Source organism: Echiichthys vipera (assembly GCF_963691815.1).
Source record: "Echiichthys vipera genome assembly, chromosome: X".
Lineage (NCBI taxonomy): Eukaryota > Metazoa > Chordata > Actinopteri > Perciformes > Trachinidae > Echiichthys > Echiichthys vipera.
The window spans coordinates 1,782,092-1,802,279 of NC_139825.1; the positions used below are offsets into that span (position 1 = coordinate 1,782,092).

The window sequence follows — 20,188 nt, forward strand, 5'->3', positions numbered from 1 at the left end:
GCAGGCCCTGACGGTATCAGCCCCAGGATCTTGAAGACATGTACCAGCCAGCTGGTGTTCCAAAGAAGTCGACACCATCAGACCTCAATGACTATCGACCAGTGGCCCTTACATCTTGTGTCATGAAGGTGCTGGAGAGACTGGTTTTCAGAATCAGAATCAGAATCAGAATCAGAAAACCTTTAATGTCCCGCAGACGGGGAAATTCTTTTGTTCTTTTTTCTTCTTTTGGTCAACCTGAGGCCGCAGGTGAGAGCCCTGCTAGACCCTCTGCAATTTGCATACCAGCCCCACTTGGGAGTTGATGACGCTGTCATCTACCTGCTGCAACGAGTCCATTTGCACCTGGATGGTGAAGGAGGTACTGTGAGAATCACATTCTTTGATTTCTCTAGTGCTTTTAACACCATTCAGCCACTGCTACTGGGGGAGAAGCTGCGGGTGATGGGAGTAGATGACACAATGATCTCCTGGATTACTGACTACCTGACAGGCAGGTCACAATTTGTCCGTATGGGCAGTGTTCTGTCTGATGTGGTGGTTAGTGATACAGGAGCTCCACAGGGGACTGTACTGTCTCCTTTCCTGTTCACCTTATACACCACTGGGTCGTGTCACCTGCAAAAGTTTTCTGACGACTCGGCTGTTGTTGGGTGTATAAGTGAGGGACAGGAGGAGGAGTACAGGGCACTGGTCGACAACTTTCTGAAGTGGACTGGACAGAATCACCTGCGGCTGAACAGCAAGACCAGAGAGATGGTGATAGATTTCAGGAAGAAGAGGAAGACGGCTTTCCAACCTCCGTGCATTCTGGGAAGGGATGTGGAGGCGGTGGAGGATTACAAGTAACTGGGTGTTACCATCAACCACAGACTGGACTGGAGATCTAACACTGAAGCTGTTTAAAAGAAGGGGATGAGCAGACTTTACTTCCTGAGGAAACTGAGATCCTTCAACGTCTGCAGCAAGATGTTGGAGATCTTATATCAGTCTGTGGCGGCCAGTGTACTTTTCTTTGCTGTGGTTTGTTGGGGAACCAGCATCGGAGCCAGCGACACCAACAGACTCAACAAACTGATCAGGAAGGCTGGCTCTGTGATTGGCTGCAAACAGGACACTCTGGAGGCTGTGGTGGAGAGGAGGACACTGAAAAAACTGTTATCCATCATGGATAATCCTCTCCACCCTCTCCAACTCACACTGGTCAGACAGCGGAGCACCTTCTCCAGAAGGCTGCTTCAGCTTCGCTGTCGTAGCAACAGATACAGGAAATCTTTTCTGCCATAATCCATCACTGTATATAATAACTCTCTCACCTCCGCCTGACAGAGAACTCTGGTCTCTCTACTGTTTTGTTGTATATATCATTATTGTTATAGTATATTTTGCATATTTTGTTGTATATATTATTATTGTTTATTGTTCATAGCACATTGTGCACTGTATATATACACTATGTTTATATAAGATTCTATTTATGTTATGTACAAAGTGTTTATTTGCTGACCCACTACTACTGCTGTTACAAAATAATTTCCCAGTCTGGGATCATTAAAGTAATTCTATTCTATTCTATTCTATTCTATGACTCAGTGTTGTACTGAAAGTCAGTGGTGTATAAGGTGAATAGGAAGGGAGAAAGCACAGTTCCCTGTGGAACTCCTGTATCACTGACCACCACGTCTGACAGGACACTGCCCAGACGGACAAACTGTGGTCTGCCCGTCAAGTAGTCAGTAATCCAGCAGATCATAGTCGTCAACACCCACCACCTGCAGATTCTAACCCATGGGCAGAGGCTGAATGGTGTTATAAGCAATGGAGAAAGGGATCCTCACAGTGCCCCGCCCACCATCCAGATGCAAATGAGGTGGATGCAGGTGGATGACAGCGTCATCGACTCCTAAATGGGCCTGATGCAGTCAGTCAAATGGGCAAACTGCAGAGGGTCCAGAAACGTCCTCACCTGTGGCCTCTGCTGGGCCAAGACCAGTCTCTCCAGGACCTTCATCACATGAGATGTCAGGGAGACTGACATCTCATGTGAGACAGGTCTGTAGTCTGCTGGGTCAGATGGCCTTTACTTCTTGGGGACTGGGACCAAGCAAGAGGTCTTCTTCATCATGGGGACTTTCTCCTGACTCAGGCTCTTGTTGTACAGATGTCCAAGTACAGGCGACAGCTGGCTGGCGCATGTCTTCAGGATCCTGGGTGAGGTCCTGCAGCCTTTCACTGATGTAGTCTTTCCAGCTGCCTCTTTACCTGGTCTGTAGTCACCGTTGGGCGGGGGTTGGTGCAGATGTCATCAGTGGAGGAGGAGGGGGGCTGGAAGGGGGGTAGATGGAGAGGTGTTAGAGATGTGTACAGGAGAACGCTGGGGGGGAGGGTCAAGCCGTTCAGGACAGTGTGAGTGTGTGGGGGGTTGGGGGTGTCGAAGGGGCAGCAGGAGGTGAGCTAAACCTGTTAAAAAACTGGTTATACTGGTTAGCTGTATCCAGGCTCCCAGATGTCTGCCTGTCTTTCCCCTTCATCCCTGTGATGTGCTTCATTCCTGCCCACACATCCCTCAAACTGTTCTGTTGGAGTTTGGCCTCCAGCTTCCTCCTGTAGTTGTCCCTTGTGTAAGAGGGTAAGCCTACATCTATTATGGCTAGAATATATCAGTAGCCGAATTAAATATGAATAACTCGACTCGTTAAAATTTAGGATTAAATTTACCTCGAAGTAGGGCACCACACCAAAATAAGACAGGATGTTTATTAAACTTTAGTGAAGGTTTAATACCTGTTAGCATTTAAAGTAATTGATTGTTCAAATTTTATCAGTCTCGTCTTGAACGCGTTAGTTCGTACCACAGCCTTATCAGGGACCAACACTTTCTGTACAGAACGGAAGACTCTCATAACGACGTAAAGTTTTAAACATTTATTTGACTACCTAGCAAGGAGAATACAGGATAGTGCAACACTGAATAGAGAAGTGAAAAGGGGTTAAATGTGGATATAAAAAAGTTTAAGACCAGAGTGATTCTGACCTACGGGGCTGGTTTATAATATAACTGGCGGACTTAAACTGGCTCTAGTTAGCCTGTCAACAGAACTCGGGTCAGAATTAAATTATTACCAACCTTTCAACCAGCAGTTGCATTAAAATGCTAACCTTACTTTGCCGTTGATATTACAGTCGCCCTGGCGTCTTACAGTACCGATACAGGTTTCGTAGGTCCGAGTCACGGTGTTTGCCGGACCTGAGTTCTGGTCTGTAGACTGGGTCAGCTGCGCAGTTGGATTGGTGGGGCTTGTCTGCTCCCGTCCCAGCTTGGATTCAGCTCTTCAAGTGGCTGCAGCTCTGCACGTGGCTTGCCTCTGGCGGTGGTTTGTTGGTTAACAAAAAAGTTCTGACCGGTTCGGTGGACTGGTGTCGCGAGTTCGATGCAATTTGCCGGCCTGGACAAAAAGGCAAAGACAGCACGAGGGGTTTTACTATACTTATGAAAGATAAAAACGTGTCGTAGAAAACTAAGAAAGTCGCGCGATAAAAATAGATTAATAAACGAAAATACTTACTAGTAAGAAAACAAAATATAAAGTAACGTCTCTTGCTAACTTTGGGTTAACAAAGTTGAACAAAAGAAACAAAGGAAACAAAACGCAGGAAGCAGAAGAGGGGCAGAGAGGAGAGAGATGCAGTAAAGAGAGTAGAGTCGGAAGTACGAAGAGAGCAGAAGAGTGACCGCTCTGTCTGTCTTCCTTATCTCACGGAAGAAAGAAAGGGGGCCTTGGCCTAACCCAACCCTCTGGTTCTGAGCGGTTGATTTTCCGTTATTAATCTTTCTGATATCCAATTTAACCAAAATCTTTAGGCAGGCAGTTTTAACAGATACCCCTACTGAGTAAAGGGAAGTATTATTAAAACACAGAATATTTCAGGAATTAGACAGAGACTTTGCACCTCTGAAACCACATTAACATAATCACAACAAGATGCAAATAATGCATATACTGTTACACATTTGCAAGAATGTCTGTGAACAGCCAGTCGCGATGAAACATCGAACTTTAACTATTTTTCAAACTTTCAAACAAAGTCCTGTTGTTTTGTCCTTAAAAATGCACAAAACTGTGGACACCAATTATATCCTTTTTTTGATGTTATAATTTGACTTGGGTGTGGCACGTCCAGTCCATAGGGCCCCCTAATAACTTTGAGCACTTGAACACATTTTTAGTGCACTTGTTATACTCGAAAGCGCACAAAACTTGGCAGACACACGAGAACCCTTAAACATTGTCAAAAATATACAATGATTTGGTCCATGTGTGTTTAGCTGGCTCCATGGCGCCCCCTAATGTCTGGAAGATCTTAGTTGAAACAAAGTTTCTCTGATATTCACAAACTTTTACCAACATAGCTTTAGTCATTTCAGACATATTTCCTATTAGCTTTCATTAGGACCGCTAAACAGTAAGTCCGCCATCTTGAATTTTGTGCGGTTTTCATGTATTTTATGCAAACGTTTTTGAACTCCTCCTATTTTCTTGGTCTAATCCTCCCACTAATGTGATGCCAAATTGTAAAGGAATCGTCAATACCTCAAACGATGATGTCATAACTCATTTTACTACCCGTCATTTAAGGCTGGTATGGTGTTTTTCATAACTTCTCCCAGATTATTCAACAGATCAATTTCAAATGTGGTCAGCAGAATCACAAGACCTTCATGATGCCAATTTTTTAAAGCAGTTGTGTTTTACTGGGTTTTTACTTTTCTGCCAGCGTCGCACGCAAGACAAAAGCTCTGTTGAGTTGGGACCTGGGCTAACCCCGCTCTGTGTTTGTTTTCAGAGTCGAGGGATCGCGGCAGTGTGACCAGTCTGAGCAGTGACTTTTCCCTCATCACTGAGGAGGTAGGCGGTGCCTCCAGCCTCACCAATGACACTGTGGACCTGTTCTCCAGCCAACCCCAGGCCTCCAGCTGGTCAGTATTAGGCTGCGCTCACACATGGAAAATAACCGCCTCCCATTCATTTCTATTCTGTCCGAGCGAAGGTGCGAGTGGCAAAGCACATTATCATGGTCTTCAACTGTTGTGAACTCTGACCAGCATGAAATATCACATCGGCAGGTGATGATCTGTCACCTGTATTTATGTGTGATTGCCCTCACAGACACAGGCTCACAACATTCAGAGATTAATTTTATATATTTTTTGATCATATGGTTTGGAAAGTTTTTTTTATTAACGGTTGAATATGGAAAATGAGCAGAACAACACAATCCAGTGTCTCAAGATAGTAGTCACAACAACAAAAACTAATTCCAGCAGTCAGGTTGCCAGGTTCGTTGCTGAGTGTGTCAAGTGATCAGCCTGCGCCATGTCAAGTGATGAATCATACAAGGTAACGACTAATTTCGACTAATCAATTCATTTAACAACAGTATTTAACGTTAGCCAGTCTTCAACTGGAAGTCTTTCTTTGAGTGGTGTGTAATACCTGGAGACAGACCCGGCCCAGTATAGGAGATCGGAGTCTGTTTGAACCCATCCCCTCCAGCAAATCGCACCATGAAAACAAGTATTGCTGAGGAAATTGACTGACAGATAGCCGTTAGCGTTAGCCGTTCCGGCTTAGTACAGATGAATGTGATGTTAGTGATCAAGGAGAAATGTAGCCATTTGGGCGTGCGTTTTTAATGGCGTTTCTCTCCTTTCTCTCGGTCCGTGGAGTGAATGCTTGGCCTATATTGACTCTGGTTTTTGCCCGTCTCCGCTCACTCAGCTGCTAGGACAAATAACGCCCCCTTCACTGAGGCTCCGAAGCAACTGCAGTATTGGCAAACTCCAATTAATCCAGTGCCAGCCTACAGTAGCTGCACCCAACAACAGACAACCCTGGCAACCAGCAACGCCCAACGCTATTGGCTGCTACAGTGGAAACAGAATGGGACAGAAAGTCATTGTCAAACCTGTAAACATTTTTTTTTAAATTATTAATTTTAGACTAAATATATTAGACTTAGACTTAAAACGCCCTGTGGGTGTATTATTATTATTAATTTTAAATATAAGTTTTAATAAAGATTATACATATTCAACCTTTAGTTATGTTTATTCATTTTTATTTAAAAAAATGAAACAATAGACTAAAAGTAAATTAAATAAACTAAACAATGGGAAACCCTCTCTGCTGCCCCTCCAGATGTCAACAGATCCATGAGTTTGAAGGGGCTTTTTGGCTTTTTGAAAAGCACAGATGCATATGTACGTGCACGTGTATTAGCATGAGCGTTGACGGCGGCCCCAATGTCTATTTATATACGACTGTTCCTCGTGACGGACATTTAATCGATTCCCTTATCGATGATTGTTGGAAAAAGTTTTGCTATACAGGTTTTCACCTTCACATGACAGTTTTATTATCTGAGTGTGAAATCAGAGTATTATGAAATATTTGTATATAATATATTTGTAAAAGTTCTTTTTGTTTTAGGACTTAAATCTGCTAAACCTGCCTGCAGGGTGCTAATGTTGCTACACTTTGGACTATTATTTATTTTATTTATAGTTATTATTCTACTCCCTTTGTAACTGTTAAGACTTAAAGGTAGAGGGGAATTGTGAATTTAAAGTGGAAACTTCTGTTTAGGCAGCTGGTTCACTCAATGTAAGATGACGGATGGTCGATACCTTGGTTGAATAAAGTAGCGGTCTACCCCCCCCCCCCCCCCACACACACACACACACACACACACACACACACACACACACACACACACACACACACACACACACACACACACACACACACAGCTAATGACTATGCTTACCTATTCAATAGTGTGCTACGCACGCTCTAATGGAATATACTATGATGGACTGCAGGAGGGGTAGACAGCAAAAATGCTTGGCATTGATTGCTTTTTCTTTCTTTCTTTTTTCTCTCTCTCTCTCTTCTGTCACATTTGACAGTGTTTTTGTGTGTGTTTTGTTCTGTTTTTCATAAATGAACAATCTATAAAATAATTACCCCCACTTACCCTTACATTTCGGGGGGAGATGCAGAATATTATTTGGTCTCTTAATTATTTAAGAGCACTGAGGAAGGAAGCTCCAAGATGCCAATACCATAAGTTGTTTCTCTTATGCCTACCATAAACAAGGTAGATGCATTACCGTGGTCTATAAAACCATGGCCTGGATGGGTTGATGTACGTTATTTGTGGGTTAATTCTTTTACTTTTTTAGTTTTCTCTTTTTATTTTTATGTTAATAAAAGTAGTGTCCTTCCAGTTGACCTACTTGAACTACATACTTTAAAGGTTATTTATTTTAACGTGCGGCAGTTACCATGTCAGACATGAAAATACATCCATGGAATGTTATGGGCTTGGGAAATCCATTTAAAAGGAGAAAAATACTAACCCTTCTTAAAAAAGACAAAGTTGATGTTGCGTTTTTACAAGAAACGTATCTGTCAGACCAGGCAATGACACTAACAGTTGATGTTTGAGGGATTACTGTTAGTATAAAGGCTATTATATAAGTGTTTTATAGACTGCTAAACAACCTGTTTTGGCTAATTCACACTAAATAGATAGAGTCTCTCTCTCTCCCCCCCCCCCCCCCCCCCCCCCACTCTGCAGCCTGCGTGTGTGTGTGCCCTCAGTTTCTCCCTCTAACTTCTGGTTGGTGCTAAATTCTGAGCTAGGGTTGGGTCGATGCATCATGAGACAGTTAATATCTATTAAAATGTGCGCCGATTCAAAGTGGTTGAGATGAAAAATGAATCAGATGGCGCTATCCACTTTAACTTCGTTGACGTTCGAAGTCCGTCGTCTCATCACACAGCGTGGCAAAGATGGCGGCGGCCGCACCAGGACGCGCTGGTCTGTTTTATCCATGGGCACAGAAAAAAGAACGGGCAGAGGACACGAAATGGCGCCCCATTCATGCCTATAGAAAGCTGCTCAGTGGCGCAGGCTCCCCTACGGACGGCGCCATTTTGCTTCTCATGAACGCGGCAGGACTTACCGGATGTAGACATGCATGCGAAGCCTCTTATTCTTTAAGAGTGCGACTCAAGCAAATTGATGTTTGTATTCTTTAGTTGGCTTTTTAAAATTTCATATATTTATTAGAAATAGTGCGTCTATTAAATACTAACTCAATCAAATACAAACACAAGTTGGCCTATTTAGTATAATGAGGTTTCACTACCCATATGGTAATACACTTAAATTGTACACTGGCATAGACTCCATGGCTAAAAAAATGAATAAGTGTAGTGTATCAAGTTATAATGTTTATATTAGCCTACTAACAATGTTAGAAATCATCTCCTATAATCAATATGTCCGTACCTAAAACAACATTTATCAGTTTCATGTAGGTCATGCTGCTAGAAAAACCTTCTACTGTGTCCATGAGATAAACTGTTTTGTCCCTGTTTTTGTAAGGCACCTGGCCTGGTTAAAGATTATCCAAACAGATAAGTTGATAAAGAAATGAAAAGGCAATGATGTCTGTCATTTCCGTCAAATAAAAAGGGGTTTCTGCAGATCAAAGGGACTGGGTTGCTATAATGTGTCCCACATAAATATATAAAAAATAAAATACATGTATTAATTACATAAATGTCAGCCTGATAATCACGCTATGAACTGCAAACACAATTGTGATTATTCCGTTACAAAAACGTTGAAGTTTAAAAAAAGACATATCTTTGTCATACCAACGGACATATAATTATGTATGTTTGCATATTATGATCCAGGTAAAAGCAGTTCACGCGATACAGGTTAGACAGGCTGCGTTGGTGGACTAAATCACTTTTTGGCACGATGTGACGGTTAACATGTTTTTTTTAAGAGTGCTGAAGCTAACATTTAGCTGACCCCCCTAAAACCAGACCAGGTGCCTGGCAGAAGAGGCCTGTTCATGATACTGAAGCAGGACCAAGAGTGAATGGGTAAATTTGTTGATGACTGGAACGTTGAACTTCCATGGGTGCAGCATAAAGCAGAGGATAGTGTTTTACTGTGCAAAGTATGCGGTACATGTTGGTTTGATGTGGTCAGGATGTGACGGGTAAGGAGTGTTTGCATGTAAGAGACATCACTGCTAACGGTTTAATTAAATTATACTCATTATATAACAGGCTTTTGTTTTTATTTGACCAAGTGAACATGACATCCGGGTAAGTATAATATGACCTGTACTTGCCCGATGGGCGCCTGCTTTTGAAACCTTAGTGTCAACCCCTGCAGACAATGATCATATGCAATTGAAAAGGGATTGGGCTGATCCGGTTTACTTTTCGTCTAACAAACTCATAGTAGAGGAACAGCTATTTTGATGACAATTGTAAAGTTGGAGTAATAGGTGAGGTTTCAATTTTACATTGGATCTTTCCTTGGATAAATCTCATCAAAATAAAGACCACAGCTCCAAATCCTCAAAGGTCCTTAATGTCTTATGCGCAGAATGTGGCTTCACTGATGCATGGCGTGAACAAAATCAAAATGTTAACTACTTTTTTCTCAAATGTCCATAATTCATATTCACGAATAGATTTTTTTTGTACCCTCAAAATACATGCATATGGTAAAAGATTGTGGAATAAATCCAATAATAATTTCGGATCACGCAATAATCTATTTATCTATTCATTTGGAATATGAAAAACGTCCCTTTAACCGATGGACATTTGACACTTCTTTACTTAAGGATAAAGAATTTAAATCCAAATTTCAAGGGTGGATTGCCAATAACATAAGAGAAAATAATGATCCCCTAATACAGCCCAGTATTATTTGGGAAGCTGCAAAAGCCACTTTGAGGGGACTAATCATCTCATATGTTTCTTTTAAAAAACGTGAGAAAAGGAAGCAAAGACAAGAAATCGAAAGAGAAGTAGGTAGATGTGAGGCACTCCATTAGACTGCCACCACAGAGTACAATTGGGGACAACTGATAATGGCTAGAGCTAAATTATATATTATATATATATCTATCTATAGGATAATTATCCTCAAAGCATGAATTTACCTAAACTTTTTGAATTAGACCAACAACACCTTAATTCGCCATTCACAGAAGCAGAAGTTTGGGCGTCACTTAAATGAATGCCAACAAACAAAAGCCCAGGGCCAGACAGTTTTTCAGACGAATTTTATAAAGAATTCTGGACTGATCTTCAGCCAATTTTTACGCCAATGGTTAATCACTTTTGTCATAATTAAATATTCCCCAACTCCATGAATTATGTACATATTAGTGTGTTACACAAAAGTGGCAAGGATCCCTTAAATTGCTCCTCATATAGACCTATTAGTCTTCTTGACCATGATTATAAGATTATCACGAAATTATTTGCAAAAAGACTTGAAAATAATCTAGTTAAATGAATAAATCTGGATCAATCAGATTGTATAAAAGGGAGATATGCTGCGGACAATATAAGGAGATTTTTGAATACAATAAATAATTTGGAAAACTACCGGAAGCCTTCTCTGCTTCCATCCTTAGAGGCAGAGAAAACTTTTGATTGGGGTTGAATGGAATTTCCTTTTTTTTGTTTTTCATAGTTTTAATGTGGGCCATAATTTCATCGAATAGATCAAATTAATTTCTAAAATTACAGTGGGCAGGCCCACTGTCACCCCTGCTTTTTGCAATGGTAGTTGAACCATTGGCGTCATGTGTACGAGACAATATAAATATTATAGGATTAACGATTGATGAAAAAGAACATAAAATATAGTTGTAAGCAGATAATATAATTTTATATATAACAGATCCAGAAAACTCAACATCACATTTAAATAGTACAATAAAACAATTTGGAAAATAGTCAGGATACAAGATTTTTTATTTTTTAACAAATCTAATGCTTGCCTCTTGCATATAAATCCAGCAGAACACATGTATAGGTCCTATCCTTTCCAATGGACGCCTGGAGGTTTTAAATACCTTGGAATAAATATCACACCCAAATTGTACAAACTATTCAAAGAGAACTACACCCCTCTGATAGATAAGATAAAAGCAGATTTTTGTAAGTGGTCAACTTTACCATTGTCTCTGTTAGGAAGAATACATGTTATAATAATGAATGTTCTACCAAGATTTAACTTTCTCTTCCAAATGTTACCATGTTATTTATCCGCAGCTATTTTTAAACCTTTAAATAAAGACATTTCTAAATGTATCTGGTCCAATAAGAAACCAAGGATTAGTTTTAAAATCTCATGAAATCAGAAAACATGGCAGGCCTTGTACTCCCCAACCTCCAATATTACTTTTGTTCAGCTCAATTACGTATTAAAATATCTTGGTTACTAGTGAGAAAAGATTCATTGTGGGTCCAGATGGAGGCCAATTTTTTTGACCCCCTGCCTTTGGAATCCCTCATATTTATAAAACAATTTAATAGGGTAGAAAAAATGGATCAGTGTTTCAATGTCTTTAATACGTTTGTAGTATGGAAAGACACTTGGTTTCACTAACAACACTTATATGTTCTTCTCCTATCCATCAAAATCCTGATTTGAAAAAAACATTTAACTTCAATTAAATCAATCCATATAAGTAAATGGACAAATTTCGTTATAAAACAATTTAAGTTTGTGGTCCCCTGCTAAAGCTGCTGCCTCCGCGACCGGACCCCGGATAAGCTGTTGAAGAGATAAGATGAGATGTTTCATAAATCCTTTATTGACCTAAAAACTGAATATGGTGTCCTGAACACAGATTGTTCTAAATATCTACAGATTCGGAATGTTGTTGGATCACTAATCAAAGAAAAAAAAGTTACGCTTTGGATTATCAGAATTGAAGGATAAATTAACTTCCTTAATATCAATTAAAGGTAAAATTAGTGAAGTATATGGTATCCTATCTACAACAGGCCATTCATGTTTTCTAACTTTATTAAATATCTGGGAAAAGGACCTAGGGCTGCGTTTTAATGAAAGAATACATTTCCCATTACTACTACTAAAAGATTTCTGGAATTCTATTCATTCCTTTCCTAAATCTGTTCTGGAAATGGAATTAGAGTTTTAAGTTGTTTTTGGATCAAGTGTCGCAATTCTTACCGTCTATCTTTGGAAAAATGTAACCGTTGCCATATTTTCAGGACAGTTATCTTCCATTGATTTGTTGCGTGGAGGAATTTTCCAAAGGTTTTCAACAATGATAACACAATAATGCTACCATGTTATGATATCAAATTTTTTATTTGATCATTTATTTGTTTTTGTTAGGATCGCTTTTCTTGTTTTGTTTTTCCGTGTATACATGGAGGCCTTTGTATGCACAAATGCATGTATGTATGTTTGTATATATGGGTTCATGTTGGGAAGTGATATACTGACATTTTGTGTACAGTGTGTTTGTTAATCCCATCCCAAATAAAAAGCTGAAAAAAAGTAAAGAAGGATGGAAAAAAGTAAAGAAGTAACTGTTAATGTAATGAAGATTCTTCAAGTCAATCAAAATGCAGTTTGATTAGTTCAAAGCTATATTTCTGACTTCATCGTATGCGCATACGCCCCTCCTCTGTGGAGGCTGATGTATTCTTTCTGTCCTCAGGAGAAAAGGCACCACCTCCTCTCCTCAGACGGTTGTTTGGAATAAACAGAACCCTCTGGACGAGCACCTCTCCCATCCACTCAATGAGGCCAGGTCTTCCAGCTCCTCCTCCTCCAACCAATCAGAACATGGCGTCACACGGACTGGCAGCAGCCCATTGGCTGTTCCTGGTAGAAGGTGAGTGAGTCGACTCCATCAGCCAGTACAAGTTTGCAAATTTATACAAATTTGGATGATCACCAGAGGCACAGTGCTTTAGCTCTGGAAATTCTCTCAAACTGCAACTCATGCATAGGCAATGAGAGAGTCTCTTCTTCTGATATATGGCTGAAAAGCAACAGGAAGTTCTGCAGCATGTACATGATTGTAGTTTTTGCTCAAAGTTTCCAGAGCAACGAGTGCTGAGGCTTAGACTTAAGGCCTGATTATGAGCAGCTGCAGTCTGTGGCCCTTGCAGACATGACATGATGACAGTGAACATGTCACAGTGCGTACAGCTGAAGTCCACGAGGGCTTAGTCTGCAAGTCTGGAGGGCGGACATTTGGATTCAGCCAAACACCAGGACAACAAGTCCCACAATAAGAGTAATTCTTTGAGTATCTGGGGTTTGTTGATTTCAGTAACTCAACATAGCTCCACAGTGAAACATTTTTAAAAATACTTTTTCCACCAGTGAGCACAATAAAGTCTTTACCAGGTCAAGGTGGGTCAAGTCAATTCAGTTCAATTAAATTTTATTTATAGTGCCAAATCATAAAAAAAAGGTTATCTCAGGACACTTTACATATAGATTAGGTAAAGACCACACTATATGACTTATTTATGATTTACATAGACCCAACAATTCCCCCATGATAATAATAGTAATAATTATTATTATAGTTATACAGTATAAATCCATCAATCGTGTGCACACAGTGGCAATGAAAACCTTCTCTTTAACAAGCAGGAACTTAAACACACCCGGCTCTATGGAGGACGGCCATCTGTCTTGGAAGAAGTGGAGAGAGAAAGAGACAGACAGACAGACAGACACAAAGACAGACAGAACAGTCCCAGAGATGCAAGCAACCACAAAAGTAACAGTAACTATAATAATATCTATAGTAATGTGAATATGACTTATATGTTATGGCAGTTAATATAGTAGAATAGTAGAAACAACTACAGCTAAGGTGATAGAATATGACAATGATAAAAAATTACAGTGATAAATATGATTAATGATACAAGTATTAGTAATACTATTCATATCTAATAACAGCTCTGATACAATGAGAAATTCCACTCATAATGTTTTTATGACTATGAAGTTTATAATTTATAAGACTAGTGATAGTATATATGGGTAATAGTAATAATAGCAGCAGGAAGCGTCATGCAGGACCACGGCAGCAGGCACCACCATGATCAGCAGAGACCTGCGAGACGAGAAAGCACAAACAACTGCAGGGAAGAAGATGAATTAGTAACATGCACTGATGAGACATGAATGATACAACCAGAGAGGATAGAGGCTCAAGAGTATCAGGAACAGTATTATCCCCCGGCTGCTATAAGCTTTATCAAAGAGGAAAGTTTTAAGTTTACTTTTTTTTAATGTGGGGACGGTGTCTGCCTCCGGAACAACACTTGGAAGTTGATTCCACAGGAGAGGAGCATGGTAGCTGAAGGCTCTGCCTCCCACTCTACTTTTGGAAACTCTAGGAACGACAAGTAGCCCTGCATTCTCAGAGCGCACGGATCTAGTTTTTCTGCATCTTTCTGAGACACAATGGGCCTCATTTATCAAACGAACGTACGGCAGAAAAACGTGCGTACGACCATTTCCTGGCGAACGTTGGCATTTATCAACTTGGACGTGAGCGGGAGCTACGATCAAATCTCACGTCTGGTCTGAGATCGTGTACGCACATTTGAGCCTGTGGATTTGCGGTGCAGCAAAATCTGTCTGAAAATAATTAACAAACCTCAGCTGTCATTAAGCATAAGCAGTCACATATTAAGAACAGTTAAAAACAGATTCTTAGAACGAATAAAATAAATATAAAAATTGTGGTTGGAGCGATTTATTGTACTCATGCGCGTATGAAGGCACCATCCATGAATGATTACGCATTCATTAATCGCCAAAACTACCACTCGATAAATGTACAGGTGATTTGTGATGCTAAGCTATCGCTTTTAAACGTGGTGGCCAGGTGGCCGGGGGCACACACACGCAGTTCTTTTAAATATCAAAACAGCTCGGCTCCAGCCCCCTGCGACCCCGACATTGAATTAATAAATGAATGTGTTTGCGCGCGGCTGCAGCAAGACGCACTACAGAGCCGAAGTCATTTCCTCGGTTCGTGGCTACCCTCGATAAATTGCATTAAATCAAACAAGGTATCAGATGATTAACATCTTGGTATGGTTCTTCTAGATGACAAAGGTATCCTCTTACGGAATACCTAATGACCCACTGGTAGCGCCAGTGTTGTGCCGTATTCAGAACCCCGGCCGTGAAATGCACCCATCGCATTATAGGTGATATTCTGGATCAGAAGGCTGTTGTTTCCACCTATAGGAGTAGTTTATATACAGCTAACCCACAACTGTCAGAACATTGGTTCCTTACTGTCTCTCTTTAACTATTTTAAAGAGTTTAAAATCACAAACTTGGATAATAGCGAACACAAAACAACACCTTTTTTATGTTCTGTGGAAATAAACTGCAGCCATAATTATAAAATGAATTAAATGGATCTTTTGAATATCAGCTATAATGCGAGGGGGTGCAATTCACGGCAGGGGTGATGGTCACAGTGGAGCGTTGCTTCGGTTTGACTCCCTCCATTATTTTTTTCCATACAGCGTTTTTATGGGCCCCTTTTATTCCACTCTTAAGACTGACAAAAAGCACATCTTTATTTTGCTCCATCTCAGATGTCAGGATGCCGATCTGTGTGTCGGAAAAAGTTTCTTTTCTAACCTGCGTTCCTTCTCTCCGTGTTTGACCTCAGTGGGCGAGGCTTCCGAAACAGGAATATTTAAGGGCGTAACATGTTAAAGACGATCGACCCCAGCATTTATCAAGGCCCGCTCATTCGTACGCTGAGATTGGTCAGACATGAATGTTTCATAAATCACACGTGGGTCCTTTCCTACGACCAATTATGCGCTCAGATCTGCACCCGTTTCCACGCAAGTTTGATAAATGAGGCCCAATGTTTCTAATTTTCACAATATTATGTGTTGTTAGTTTTATATTTGAGAATTGAAGGACAAAATAACACCCAGATTCCTTACTGTGGTGCTGGAGGACAACACATCATCCAGAGTAACAATATCTTTAGATATTGAGTTTCGGAGGCCTTCGGGGCCAACTACAATAACTTCAGTTTTATCTGAGTTTAACATAGAAAATTGCAGGTCATCCAGGTTCTATTTCATCCTTACTGACTGCCAGAAGCAATGCTTCACACTGGATATCTTCTGTCTCACGCATGCACAGGTTGAGTATTAATATCAACAAAGTCACATGTGACCTCGGATGACACCCGGTTAGGTATAAGTTCCGGTGTCATCCACGAGATCCTTTCCATTTCATCTTCTTGCTATGCAGGTTAACCGGCGTTAACCTCTTACCGTGGTAGCTTTAGCTACGGCTTAGTGATTCCACCAGAGCTCGTCGCTTGTAGTTTTGTGACCGCATCACTCGGAGTTGCGGGTTACTTGCCCTCCATAACTGCAACAAGCTGGAGCTTTTTCAGAAAAGCAATGTCGGCGACGCTTCCTCTGTGAATGATAGTTACCAGGATGTAACTCCAATTCTCTGTTTGTTCTCCAAGTGAACCAATATGGTTTATAGATCGGAACCCATGATTGGAACTATTGGGAGCAAGTCTACTTTGTGTTAGCTGCTATTGACAGCAGATAGTAAATACCAAGAGTGAGTCCGCTCCTTGTTAGCTGCTATTGATACATATTGTGTTGGTGGGGAAATTGTCCCCTCTTTGGCATTCTACACTCACCGGCCACTTTATTAGGCATACCTGGTGCTTAATAAAGTGTCAGTGGGGTCTTCTGCTGCTGTTACCTATCTGCTAGAAAGTAGGTGGTGTTGTGCGTTCACAGATTCTCCCCTGCAGTCCTCTGTTGGAACCAGTGGACATTTGAGTTACTGTTGCCTTTCTATCCGCTCCAACCAGTCTGGCCATTCTCCTCTGACCTCTGGCATCAACAAGGCATTTGCGCCCGCAGAACTGCCGCTCACTGGATCTTTTCTCTTTTTGGGACCATTCTCTGTAAACCCCAGAGATGGTTGTGCGTGAAAATCCAAGTAGATCAGCAGTTTCTGAAATCCTCAGACACCAACAACCATGCCACGTTCAAAGTCACTTGAATCACCTTTATTCCCCATTCTGATGCTCGGTTTGAACTGCAGCAAATCGTCTTGACCATGTCTACCCGCCTAAATGCAAATGAGTTGCTGCCATGTGATTGGTTGATTAGAAATTTGCGTTTACGAGCAGTTGGACAGGTGCACCTAATAAAGTGTATATGGTATCACATTCTGTTCTCACATTTAGCAGTGTTCCTGCTTAGACTAACTTAGTGATGCTAGCAGGAATATATGTATGATGCCAGCTAATGTGGACAGCAATGGACTGTAGGGTTGCCCTCACTCTTCCCTCACTGTGAACACGGCTTTGTCTACTCAGGGAGTGTCTTAACTGTGTCCGTGATTTCCACTACCCGGTTAGCAGGGTGCTCTAGATCAAGCTTGGTAGGTCGCTAGCAGGAGCGCATGCTCAGCATGAATTTATACTGACGGCTGATATACTAGTGAAGTGAGTGCTCTCGCTCCTCTCTCAATGTATACCCTGTTCCCTCATGCTAACTTGGTAGAAGGCTAACGGGATCTTGTGCTCAAGATCTAGAGAAGGCATATGACCGGGTCCCCAGGGAGATACTGTGGGAGGTGCTGCAGGTATGGGGTGAGGGGATCACTTCTGTGGGCTATCCTATCTCTGTACACTCAAAGCGAGAGCTGTGTCTGGATCCTCGGCAGTAAGTTGGATTCGTTCCCGGTGGGGATTGGCCTTCGCCAGGGGTGCGCTTTGTCACCAATCCTGTTTGGGATTTTCATGGACAGGATATCGAGGCGTAGTTGTGGTGGGTAGGGGTTGCAGTTCGGTGGGCTGAGGATCTCGTCTCTGCTTTTTGAAGATGATGTGGTCCTGATGGAATCGTCGGTCAGTGACCTTCAGCACTCACTGGATCGGCTTGCAGCCAAGTGTGAAATGGCTGGGATGAGCACCTCTAAATCTGAGGCCATGGCTCTCAGCAGGAAACCGGTGGATTGCCTACTCCGGGTAGGGAATGAGTCCTTAAGTGAGTTACATTAAGTATCATCAGCATAACAATGAAAACTTATGGAGTGCTTCCTTATGATATTTCCTAAGGGAAGCAGAAGGTGAATAGAATAAGTCAAGGACAGAACCCTGTGGAGTTCCGTGACTAACTTTAGTGTACATGGAGGATTTGTCCTTAACATGTACAAACTGAGATCTATCTGATAAATAAAACTTAAACCAGCTTAATGCGGTTTCTTTAATGCCAATTAGATGCTCCAGTCTCTGTAGCAGGATGCGATGGTCAATAGTGTTGAAGGCCGCACTAAGATCTAGTAAAACAAGTACAGAGACAAGTCCTTTGTCTGAAGCTATTAGAAGGTCGTAAGTAATTTTTACCAGTGCTGTCTCAGTGCTATGATTCATTTTAAATCCTGACTGGAAGTCCTCAAATAACTCATTATTATGTAAAAAGTCAGACAGCTGATTGGCGACTAATTACTTGAGAGAGAGAAAAAGAAGAAGAGAAAAGGAAGGTTAGATATAGGTCTATAGTTGGCTATAACCTCTGGATCAAGACTGGGCTTTTTAAGAAGAGGTTTAATTACAGCTACTTTAAAAGACTGTGGTTCATAGCCTGTTGATGAAAAATTATTAAAGGTTGAATATGGAGAATAAGCAGAACATCGCCATCTAGTGTCTCAAGAGCGTAGTCGCAACAACAAAAAATTCCAGCAGTCGGGTTGCCAGGCCCATTGCCAAGTGTGTCAAGCGATGAGCCTGCCCCATGTCAGTGATGAATCCTACAAGGTAACGACTCATTTTGACTTATCAATAAATTTTACAAGAGTATTTAACATTAGCCAGTCTTCAACTGGAAGTCTATTTTTGAGTGGTGTATAATCGATTAGGTAGCTAGCTCAACTCAAAATGTTTCCTTGTTTCTGTAGCCTGATCAGCGTGAGCAGAATGCAGATCCTGAACTGCTCTCTGATTGGTCAGAACTGCCATGCTGCCAAATGTTGATGTAAACAGAGTGACAGCAGACAACACGCCCACCAAAAGTAATGTTACAATGGAGAGACAACTGCGGTGGTTGATTTTGGCGTTGGCCCACGGTTATTACGTAGTGTGTTGTTATTGTGATGACAGGGAGGTACTTAATTACGTAAATCCTGTAGCTGCCTACAGGAGCTGGGTGGTCCGAAAATGCACAGTGCTTTCTGCAGTTAGTGTGCACCCAGGTCCGATCACGTTCTCACCACAAACGAACCGCACCAGAGTTTGTTTGGAAGGGGACCGAGAACAATTCTTCTACCAGGTCTCTGTGCGCTTATTTGGTCCTCTTCTGGTACGCATCCCAGTCTGATCGCTGCATTCCCACCAGCACAAACGAACCGTAGCAAATGAGGAAACGCATTCAACTTTGATTCAACCGAACTAAATAAGGCTGGTATGAAAGCGCCCTAACTTGAACATAGTACATAGTTTATCATTGTTGTTTATTCCTTGTCTCTGTCATTTTGTTTTGAACTCTTTGTCATCTCTTCACTCTCTTGTCATCTGTCTCTCTCAGGTTAGCAGCAGACTACACTCGGTCAGGCTCCTCCCTCTCTACAGAGTATGGCAGTTGGCAGATAGTTTCAGGTTGTGGCAGCATCCACGACCACGCTCACTTTCCTCCAGCTTTGACCTCTGCCTCCTCCACCTCTTCTGCTGTAGCTGCTGCCTATGACTCCCCGCTGCCCTTCAGTTTTCAAGATGAAGGACCCAGTGGACGAATGTAAGTAACACTGTACAACTGTGTGTGTGTGTGTGTGTTTGCAATTGGTAAACTGTATTGCTGGTGAAGCAATGATGGCTTTCTGTTGAATATGGTGAAATTTTGACACTTTAAATAAACAGCAGCGGGGGCTAAGCAGCGGGGGCTAAGCTCAAAACACTGACTCGAGCATGTCTTCACCTGGTTGTCTCCTGCGCTTTTAACTAACAAAAATCAATATAAACCGATGGCGTCAACAAATGTATACAGCTGTATAATGATCTGTATCAAACTATTATTCTGGTATTTGTGTAATGATGTTAATAACTATATCATGACCAGAAACATTGCGATCAAAGGGATCTCTCATACTGGCATTAGACGAAAACGTTAAGTGTGTAAAAAGAAAGAGAGAACATAAGATCAGGTTAAGAAATGAACAAAACTGTAAGCTTCACTCTGGGAGCAACATACTGTAGGCCCATGTTGTC

General features: G+C 41.4%; 1 protein-coding gene across 1 annotated transcript in view; it reads left to right on the forward strand.

Annotated features, from left to right (window-relative positions):
- Positions 1-20,188, forward strand: part of mtmr14 (myotubularin related protein 14) — a 95,061-nt gene that overhangs the window by 66,748 nt on the left and 8,125 nt on the right. The window contains exons 16-18 of the mRNA XM_083938910.1: positions 4,846-4,978; positions 12,596-12,772; positions 19,512-19,718. Of these exons, the coding sequence (XP_083795036.1) occupies positions 4,846-4,978; positions 12,596-12,772; positions 19,512-19,718 (517 nt within the window). The remainder of the gene's footprint in view (positions 1-4,845; positions 4,979-12,595; positions 12,773-19,511; positions 19,719-20,188) is intronic.